Source organism: Alosa sapidissima, chromosome 2 (genome assembly GCF_018492685.1).
Source record: "Alosa sapidissima isolate fAloSap1 chromosome 2, fAloSap1.pri, whole genome shotgun sequence".
In the NCBI taxonomy this organism is placed as follows: domain Eukaryota; kingdom Metazoa; phylum Chordata; class Actinopteri; order Clupeiformes; family Clupeidae; genus Alosa; species Alosa sapidissima.
The window spans coordinates 18,880,071-18,891,071 of record NC_055958.1 but is presented as its reverse complement, the minus strand read 5'-3'; the positions used below and the strand labels follow the sequence as shown (position 1 = coordinate 18,891,071).

Sequence of the window (11,001 nt, the reverse complement as noted above, 5' to 3'; positions counted from 1 at the left end):
CTCGGTAATTTTTAAAATACAGAGACGTAATTTACAGTCATGTTATCACGGCGACCCCGGGGACTAAGGGCAAAAACACAAGTTGGCTATGCCATTTTTCTTCAGTTGTCTTGATAATTTCAACCAGCCCTTCCAATCCTTCTTCCCCGACGTATAAAATCTTTAAACATTTAATAGACGTGGTGGTAACAACGTAATATGGATTATATACAATGTGCATTAACCATGTAATTTGTGAAGTGTACCATTATTGTTCTGTGTTTTAGACTTATCTATTATTAGCAGGTTACTCAGACGGTGTTATTAGACGTTAAAACCCGATCATAGAAAAATAAAATAAGGTAAATAAATATTAAATCTTAACAAATATTCAGACAAATAAATGGTGTAGGATGTCATGTGTTATTTTTGGGGGGTGTGTGGGGGGTTGCATTGTGGTCAATATATTGGTTTATGCTTTCTCAACGAGATCATAGGCCTAACACAATATAGCCTATCGTTTATAATTACCACAGTACCGGCGACCGAGGAAACAGAGAGAAGTCCTGACAAAGATACATGTATGCAGACCTAAATGCATGAGCAATTTTTCTGAAGTTTGGTCTTGTTCAGATAATCCCATTAATGCTGAGTGAGGGGGCTCTGTTGGGAGTATTATGGAAATATCGGTTTTGATTTAATGAGGTTGCTCGCATCAGCGGAACGTTGCAGGACAAAAGTCTACATCCGAGTTTCAAAAACGAAAACTGGAAATAGCACTCCACGGCAGGAGTCCCTTCCCCTATACCCAGGAAACGAATACCACATTTAATACTGTACAATCTATGTGCCGAGAACAATGTTTTTATGTTCAAGGTCTTTTATCTGTCTCGTCTAATGACTTCCCACAGCGGGTTGTTAGTATTTGACAGCGGGTCTCAGGACGGGGAACTTTCATACAATTTCACATTCAAAGGAGGTCCATCAAGGTATATGATTGGCAATTTTCGTCATAATCTTCACATTATTAACAGCAGAATTGACACTGTGGAAGAAGTGCAAATGGTATGCGCCATCCTGGTGGATCAGGGCAGTCCCATGAGCTGCACCAGATTTAGAACAAGATCATTATTCTGAGGTGACATTTTTGATGTTGCTTAAATGGCATATGCACTATACTTTCACTGGGCTATAGCTTACAAAGAAATGGTGTATTGAAATTATAAGGGATGAAAAGAAACATTTTCCCTGAACCTTCAATAGGCCTATAGACTGAGAACTAAACGACCACCAAGTGAAGAAATGACTAAACAATTAAAATCAGTAATGAAACTTATTAACACCATATGTTTCCTGGTTGTATTTGTGTCAATTGTGCGCTGCCGACCTCTATCGCCATTTTACAAGATTTCGCCCTGACCCAAATTGAGTGGTTACGAGATAATAAATAAATAATTAAATAAATAATAGGCAAAACAAGTAAAACGTACAACATAAAGAAAAATGAAGTAATAGTTCAGAGTTTTGTTCTCCTTGGGTTTGTTTTTCCTCCAGTGGCGAGTTATCTATTAAGAGAGCTCTCTTCTCTCTGATCTGGCGATGGAACTGAGGTTTTGCTCAGCACCGCAGCAGAGTATGGTAGAAATCCGCTCTCGGACCTCTGGCCGGCCGCAGTGCAGGTGAAGTCAGAGCTGGCGCTTCTTGAGCCCAGGGCACTGGCCGCTTGACTGCTGTGGCAACTGAGACATGAGCAGGGCCCGGTGGCCGAGGGCGCGCTGACTGCCGCGGCCGCCGCTGCTGCTGCTGCCGCTGCTGATGCTGCCGCTGAGCTATTGAGGCCTGCAGGTGACTGGTACAGTCCTGGATGCCGGAAGCTACACAGCAGCTCTGGGCGCGAGTAAGGATGAGAGAGCGCACGGAAAGTATCTAGAGGGCGGATGGAGGTAGCAAAAGGTGACGAGGCGGCCCCACTGGCAGCGGCAGCCGCGGCTGCTGCTGTGACGCCAACATGCGGATAGTAGTGTAGAGGCATGTGGGAATGGAAAGGGTATGGCAAACTTCCGGTGGCTGCCGCGTGCGTCATCATATAGGTGTAGAAACTGGGATCTGCTGGATGTGGCCACGACATTGCCAGACGCTGCCTTTTATCTTTCATCCGCCTGTTCTGGAACCATACCTGCACAGAAAACCAACGCTCAGCTCAGGAGAAATACTAGGGAACTGAAATACAACTGTCCACCTGTCTACATGGAAGTGTTTTGTTGTTTAGAGTCATTTATGACTTGTAGCCTAAACAGTTAAATTATAGGGTACAGCATTGCTGTAGAAATTGTTTGGAAATTCATTCACATTAGCCTTGTTTAAAACATGTAACACAATGGAATTACAAAGTATCAGACATGCAGATGGTGGTTCGTCTTATCGAAAATAAAATCTAGACTGGAATGCAAAACAAATATTCTGCATGTGACAGACAAAAACTCCGCAGCAAATCTTGATGGCGCCTTTCGTTTTCTCTTTCTCATCTTATTTCGGTGTGTGTGTGTGTGTGTTGGGGGGTGTGTGTGTGTGTGTGTGTGTGTGTGTGTGTGTGTGTGTGTTAGTGTTTGGATATTGGCTATAGGCCTATGTATAAAATGGCTAATATAACGAAACAAAATTATGGTTATTTTTTTTTAAATCAAATATGCCAAGATCATCATCAGTTCTTACCTTAATTGTAGTTTCGGGTAAATTCAAAGCTGCAGCCAATTCACATCTTCTGGGTCTTGAGACATAATTTTCTCTGTAAAACTCCTTCTCCAGTCTGCCGATCTGTTCCCTTGTAAATGCTGTGCGGTACCTTCTCACTTGGTCCGAGTTGGAACTGTTGGAGCTTCCCATTGAATTACCGTTCATATTGGACATAGAGGAGGAACTTGTGTTGGAGGTCCCAGAATTACTGTCTGAAAACCCTAAAAATGATGCACAGTAGAAGAACTAATTTAAGTAATTGTGTGTGTATAAACATTAGCCAATTTGAGCTTTGCCATAATTTACAGGATGCATGACAGTTAAATTATATGAACATGTCATACAATTGAGTTTGTAATTGCTGCTGTACAATGCATTTATTTGAAATATTATTTATATATATATATATATATATATATATATATATAGATAGATAGATAGATAGATAGATAGATAGATAGATAGATAGATAAAAGTCAGAATTTTACATTGTAAATTGCTCTTTAGATTTCAAAAAAGAAAATGCAATCGTTTCTTTCAATTTTGGTAAATGTGAAGAAAAAGTATTCCTATTTTCACACTGCTGCTGCTAATATTATTATTCCGAATATTTCATTTTTAAGTTCCTTAAATATAGGCAATAATACATTTCTGTACTTGAAGAAAATGCGAGAAAAAGCTACCTTTATTGTTTTCCTTGTGTTGGCTGCTCGGGGAGCGATGCGATGGACATCCTACTTCAACATCACTGTTAATATCGGAGTCTGGAGAAACTTCTGGATATAGGCTCATTTTCTTCCTGTTTTCTGAGGAAGAGATCTCCGCTGATGAGGTGTTGTCGTTGTGGTGTGGAGCGAACAAACTGTCGATTTCAAATTTTCCTTTGGTAGGGATATCCCCGAGACTCCCGTGCAGTGAGGCGGAGGTTAGTCTCGGGCTCAGGCGACCACTGTGCTGGGAATTTTCCAGGGCCTCTAGTACCGTGTTTCCAGCCGACTCCGACAGATTTGAGAGCCTCTTCCCGGCAACAGGACTGTGTAGCCCTCGTTCCATCAGAATCATCTCTTTTCTTATCCTCTCCATCATGAAGATTCGTAGAAAAAAGCAAAAGTTCCAAGTCGAGTGCTCCGTTGAGTTGTGGCGGGGCTGATCCGCATTCAGCTCTGCAACTGTCTCTAAATAATATAACACCTTTTTATGAGCGAGGCGAAAAAAAAGGAGTACAGAATGGCAAAGCGTGCAACGAATGACTGCTCAAAATGACCCGTGCATCCTCTATCCAGTCCAAAATGTCATTCATCAAAAAAGAGGTTTGCAGGCTCGTGGAGAAGGTGCGCGTGCAACCCTTGGAATGATCATTTATTGTAACAGGTTTATAAGCAAATAAATACACGCGGGTTGTCAGCTGATGATGGAGGCGGCCTGCGGTCAGACGCGCAGATCCAGGTGGAGAGGGAGAAGAGAAGTGAAGAGTGGAGCTTCTGTCCCTCGCTTCATCAGAGGCTGCTTTAGATCGCTCCTGGGTTTGGCCTCTGGGGTGAAATTGACAGTCTGATTAATAAAATGAGCGCGGCAACATTTCCCTCTTCATTTAGGAATATCATTACGCTTTGATTCTCTATTGTTCCTCCCTTCTGTTGTCGCCACCTCCCTCTGTTTTTTTTTCTTCCTTTTTTCCACTCTGTCGATAATTTAACTCTGACTGTCTCGAATCATACATTAGTTAATATCCCGAGAACTCACTTTTATGCTATATATAAAGCATTCAAATACAAAGGAAGTATTTTATAATGTAGTTACAACTTTAAAAAAACGAAAGCCTATAGTTTGTAATAACAGTGATGAGAATGCACTCGTTTTATTTCGATATATCTATATTGCCTAAAATATTTTGTATTTTCTTTCCCAATTGGCTTAATTGTAATGTATAGATTACAATTCTAATAAGATGGGATGCTTTATTTCATTCAACAGACGAACGAAATGCATCAGGAAATTAAATCTGTTTTATTGCGACGGTGTATATTATTCCTCTGATAAAACTACATCGTTTCTTTTGCATGTAGTGAGTGATTAGGATGAACAAAAAGACCATTTTATTATTAAAGAGTGGATCTTCCGTTGCTATTTTGAAACGTTGTGAATAGCTGGCAACTTTCTTAGATTCAGAAGACAAGTAGTTATTCTCCATTATAAATGTAACGTTTCAGTCATACATTTTTGGATTTCACAGCCATGCACTCTGATGAAAATGGGGAAAACGCTGAAGTAATAGAATCAGGTCTACCTCCAGTCACAATGCAGAAGTGTCATCATGAATCATAATTATGATAAATTACACCACACGGCTTTTATAATGGGCTCGGGGGGGGGGGAAATACACTTGTAATGCTGATATGTTTTCGTGTGGAGTTGGGTATATTCTGTATGTTGTTTCGCAATTTCTTGACGATTAAACCCTCCTTATTCCAAATGTGAAATTAATCACGGTAGAGATATTAACTGCCATAATATCGAGATAACATTGACCGAGTGTGGAATGTGGTGAGGGACTAGCTCGTAATGGCGAGGTTAACAGGGAATGCGAGATGTGTCCCTGCTGCGTACGGCAGGGGAGCCAAACAGATACAAGAGGGAAGAAGCATTCCTGTCCTCTGTCGCCCCCAACAGCTTTTCTTTAGCAGTACAACAGTTTATGCCTCTCCCAGACGTGTGGTTGTTTCAAGGGTTAGTTAATTGTGTCTGAAGACCTGACGTTGGATGATTGTTGTTTTCCCCTAACCGTAGTTTGAACGGAGATTCTGAACCACTGTTGCAAAATGGTGTCTTAAGAACATTAACCGGTCATCATAACATAAATTTCTTATCAACAATCCATGCAAAACCAGTCGGTATAATAGTCTATGGTATGATTTGTATATGATTTGGGTTTCTTTCTCGTTAGTCAGGCTCGCTGCCTTGAAGGCCTACAAACATTAACTATTACTCCATTTAGATCTGGCCTAGGCCTACAGCCTACAAACATGCTTGAAAAGGCCCAGTTGCACCCACCAGCAATGTTGGAAGAGATCCACAAGAGCAGGTCATTAGGCCCTTTTAATTTCTATAGGCCTGTTTATTTTTTTGGAGATGATTCATGAGCAAACTTGAGGCGGCCCAATTTCCAGTAGCGTGACTGTCCACTGCACATGGCATGAACCACTGTCATATGTTGCATTGTGTTGTAATGGGTTGGTTGTAATGGGTCATAAGAAGAGCTTCAAGTTGTGCCACAATTTGCAATTAGGTAATCAATATAATTCAAAACCACATACGTGAAGCTATTTTGAGTTGCACATGGCTTTCATTTTAGTCTGATTGACCCCCCAAACATCCCACATTAAAATCAGCAAAACTCACACTAGCCTCTTTAAAATTCTTACATCATGGAGGTAAACCATTTCAGTTGTTTCTTAGTTATAATTGTTTACATTCACTATCATAACATGTAGGCTACACGTCCATGTGCGGAACTTTTCCACAGTTAAGATGCGTGTGATTTGTTGAAACTGTTAACGACATAATCCTTTGGAATGCTGTATTCTGACGTGTCTTTGCATATCTTTGTTTGTATGACATCGGGTGACCAGCTTATATTAAATTCAAAAGAAAGAAAAAAAACGTATGACGCAAGCCTACTTTAAGTAGGCCTCACTGATTGAATGTGGATTATCTGTTAAATTACGCAGCTCGCTGCCTTGTACAGGTCTAAATAAAACCTTGCGTTGCTGCGGATATGATCCTATAACATTTGGTCTCATTTACGATGCAAGCCGTCTAAAGTGGGGAAAATTACCATAAAGCAGTTCCAACCACCTTTATGATAATACTTGCAATTTATCGGAGCTATGGTTTCAAAAAACACCACTCATTTCAGTCTGTGACTTAGGAGGATAGTCGGCAAACAATGCTTTCGAGAAACATCCCCTATAGCGTTGTGGTAATATGTATATAAAAATTTCAACGCCAGCATTTTAATTGTATTATTTGTTAGTAGTATTATTTAGTGTGGTCATCGGACACTGAATTGATAAACCTTGGCTGTAAGGAGTAGGCCTATAATGTAACCCAAACTATGCACAGCCTTTTTGGCGCTGCATTGTCTATTCTTAGTTAGTTAGTTCTGGATCGAAAACTAAACTCCCCACATAGCCTAGACTGCCTAGCCTACACCAGCGATTTCCCTCGAAACATACCCAGGAGGACTATTCCACTCCCCTTCACTGCATGTTGAGGTCTGTCAACAATTCACAAAAAAAATGTTGGTGTGACTCGCGGTCCAGGAGAAAACAACAGGTTACCACATTTTCTTTAAGACAGTTGTCTGGTTTCGTTTCCGACTCTTCAAATGAGTCTCTTTAGGAAGTCGTTTAACTACACAGATGTTGCGCTCCCCGGCCAACTCGTGGCCGGGGTTGGGATGGGGGGTATTTTTGGATCTACAACACATCCCTTCATGGATTTTCTGTATATAAACTAATAGAGCCATCTAGCGAGAACACCATATCATTGCAGTGTGTCTATTGTTGTGTTAATCTTGAAAGTTTAATGGAGACCCTCCGGCCGAAATCTACTCAGACGTCGTAACCTATAGGCTACAACTGTCTGTCTGAGGTATAGTTTTTTTTTTACTCCGCTTTCCCATTGGCGTGTAATATTAATGCAAAACTGGATTGCACATACACAAGTTGCTGACTCTTCATCTTGCATGTTCTAGTTGTACAAAAGAAACCCCTGGTTGTCTTCGAAGCCATTTGGAATAGGTTACATTTTGCCAATAAAATTCGTCGAGTTAACTTGAAACTTTGGGTTGTATAACTATTCCATCCAGGGCATGTCTGTGGCCTGCAAGTAGGCTAGCCTATAAGGAACGTCATTCAACTACACCCTTCTATGGAGAGCTGAATTGTGTGCGACTTTCATGCTATAAACTGACTGACTATAATAAAATGAAAATGACTATAAACTGTCATTTTTGTGATTAGTCATTAAAGGTCTAATGACCGTAACAGACATGATATACGTTTTAAAAAAACATGGCCTTTCTTTAGAGCTCCACCTTTGTCTGGTGTTCATGTTCAAGGTCAAAATGTGTTCCCAAAACACCGCTGGCTAGAACTAGGCCTACTCAGAAGTAAGTTGGCGAGGATGTTTAAGTAGGCCTACATCGACGTTGTGAACAGTGTGTATGTCCCGCAAACTCAAAGTAACGAAGCTGCGTCTTGCAAACAATCGAGTTGTAATACATGCCTGCCTGGTATGGTGGTTGACGCCCCTTATTATGCCACAAACATGGCACGCTGAGGTAATTGTTTGGTTTTGTTGTTTCCTCAAATAGGCTGAGCTGTTAGATAGGCCTACCACAAAAAAAGTAGGATGCAAACATTTCTCGAAATTTAATCAGGACAATGCAGTTGGGCATCTATGCTCCAAGACCCACTTCGTTGACAGTAGAGATAACCATTATGTCGACTTAAAATTTGCTATCCTGACTGATCTTTCCTATCAGTAGCTACAAGGGTGTTTTAATGGTTAAATCTTTGCGCCAAACTGACTATACAAAACTGTGTTGACTAATAAGAAACAGCATTATATTGTTCAAATTTTAAGTGTAAAACTTACTAATTATGTTGTTTACAGTTGTGTTGGATAGCCTTGACATATTTGAACAAACAACTACGATCAAGTAGAAAACAGCTGACCACTTAATAAACCACCAAAATAATAAATTTCTTATTTAGTGTTTTTTTTTTTTAAATGTCTTCTTGAATAGCCTCATCTGGTGTCAGACCATGAAAGTTCAGTCATGGATCTAAATGCCTTTTCAGCCTACAGAATAAACTCTCAGAACTGAGTGAAAAGCACCGGTGAATAAAATGGTGGTAGTTTAAATATACAATCTTACAGGTTGGCAGCTGGTACTGTAATTTTTTTTAATGAGCTTAAAATCAACATGGCTTATTGGTGGCATTGATTTAGATCACATTGACTAGAATTCAGGTAAATAAGTTCGAGGAAGCGTTCCAAATATAGGAATCTGTTCAGGTTGGGTCGAAGGTTATAATTGAAGAATAATTCATTAGCTTTAACAAAAATAACTTTTCTTCAACACAAATTGCTACAAGCAGAAGCATAGTGTAGTTCATGCGTCTGTATTATTTGCATGTCACGTGAGCACAACTGGCCAACCGTTTGTCTTGTTGTAGCAGTTGTGTAATTAGTTTGGAGAAAATATAAAAGGTTATCTGTCATCTGCTAAGGCTTGGCCATATGACCCGTGAAGTACGCGTTTAAGACCAGATCGGACTATAATATCAACAGAGGGCAGATGAGAGGTTTTACGGTAAGAAGCGTGGAGTATTCCGTAAGAAATGGAGGGTTTGGGAGGGGATATACCGCCGATGCACAACAGAAGTTTTTATCCATCTGCATTCGGGGCACACACCAGCAGAACTGCAACAGGAGCGACGGTCTATTCGGTCGGGGACAGAACAAACTCATTCACTCATGACTCTTTCAAGACATATGGGTCTTTGCCTACTACAGCCGCCTCAAATACGTCTGTCGCCTTCGGCTGTCAATTCGGCAACAGTTGTTATAGTTGCAAAATACCGCACAATTCCTGTTTCCAGCACAGCGTGTTGAAACAAACCGCTAATGCATCTCTCGGTGGTCATTCAGACAAATCGGTGGACATGACAGGCTTCACCACTAACGTGCACTGCAGTGAACTTCCAGGGAGGGCGAAAGATTTTGGGGTTTATCAGGGCTTTCAAACTCACTATCCACGGATTCCAGGATACATTGATGTACCTGTTGTGCCTCGAAGTAGCGCTGGTGATCCGCGACATGGGACTGCCCTTCCAATGGAAAACTATCAGCCTTGGAACTGGTCAAGTAGTTGGGGTAGCCAACTTTACTGTGCAAAAGAGCAGAACCAAAGCACGCACATTTGGAAATCTTCTCTTGCAGGTATGAACAACGTTTTTTCTGTCCACTACAAAATTAAAAGTAGCATTTACCAAATGTAAGAACATCTTTTGAACTAGATTCCATGCAGATAAATGGCTCAAGTGGCTAGGCTAAGATGTTGGGCAGAATATAACAGGACATAGGCCTATATGTCCAAAGTATGCCCAAAGTCTCTCACTGTCATACAAACATTCTCGAGCTTACTATTTGACCAATATTATATTGTATAGGCCTATGTTTAAACACGTTGTATTTGTAAATTGCCCTGCGTGCTATAGTCCTTTACGGTCAGTTGTTCCTCGATTAAGCACATTAACCCACATATTTAGTTAGTATTAATGTTTATTTGTCTGTCTACGGTGTAGCCTACAGAGTCGTAGAAGCAAAGCAGCTTTGCCCTTAAGTAAAGTACTAAACTCTCACATCACACTTTCCTTGTTATTTTCCTTATAGAGGATACAGCACTAAACCGGCCAGACGTCAGCACCTTTTACCGGCGTGGGAGGAAGAAAAGGGTGCCATACTCCAAGCTCCAGCTCAGAGAACTGGAACGAGAGTACACAATCAACAAATTTATCACTAAAGAGAAAAGACGACGAATAGCCTCCTGTACCAGTTTAACTGAAAGACAAGTGACCATATGGTTTCAGAATCGACGCGTCAAAGACAAGAAAATCGTGTCAAAAACGGCAAAAGACTTTGCGCCTTTTTCATGAAATCCTCAAGTCCTCCATGGTAAATGCAGGTTGATCTCAGGGAGTGAACTAAAAGAATATACGCGCGTGTTGCAGTGAATCACAATTTCAGACGCACTATATCACACTGGTCTAATTCCTTATTTGTATAAGTGTACAGGTTTTTGAGCTTTTCTTGCCTGCTTATTTGTGAAGAAATAGTTACAACTGTCATTCTTTCTGTAACATGCATATAAAACCACATTAGGCTATTTCAATTGTAGGCCTATTGCCAACAATATCTGGTTTGTTTTGTTCTGTTAGGCTACCTACCCCACTCTATTCCTGTTGTTTCAAAAATGTAAACATTGAGATTTCGCCAAATAGAGATTATCTCCACGTGTGAATTAAAGAGAAATTAGTTTGACACAATTACTAGTTTTATTTATTTATTTATTTATTTATTATTTTAATTTCAACATGACTATGAGGGTGCTGGCTTAAGCATACAGCGAGTTGAATCAAATAGTAAAGTATATAGTAAATAGTCCTAGGCATATACGCTTTTTTATTGTGTAAATTTAAACTTTAAACAGTAAGGAGT

General features: G+C 40.3%; 2 protein-coding genes across 2 annotated transcripts; one reads left to right on the top strand and one right to left on the bottom strand.

Annotated features, from left to right (window-relative positions):
• Positions 1–1,506: 1,506 nt before the first annotated feature.
• evx2 (even-skipped homeobox 2) lies at positions 1,507–5,777 on the bottom strand. Its single transcript, XM_042082675.1, has 4 exons — positions 5,764–5,777; positions 3,396–4,244; positions 2,692–2,933; positions 1,507–2,155 (listed from the first exon to the last, which is right to left on the bottom strand). The coding sequence occupies exons 2-4, from the start codon at positions 3,796–3,798 to the stop codon at positions 1,541–1,543; spliced, it is 1,260 nt and encodes a 419-aa protein (XP_041938609.1). The 5' UTR covers positions 3,799–4,244; positions 5,764–5,777; the 3' UTR covers positions 1,507–1,540.
• A 3,286-nt stretch (positions 5,778–9,063) lies between these two features.
• On the top strand, positions 9,064–10,485 carry hoxd13a (homeobox D13a). Its single transcript, XM_042082688.1, has 2 exons — positions 9,064–9,723; positions 10,177–10,485. Exons 1-2 carry the CDS (start codon positions 9,123–9,125, stop codon positions 10,437–10,439), a joined length of 864 nt encoding a protein of 287 aa, XP_041938622.1. The 5' UTR covers positions 9,064–9,122; the 3' UTR covers positions 10,440–10,485.
• Positions 10,486–11,001: the final 516 nt, after the last annotated feature.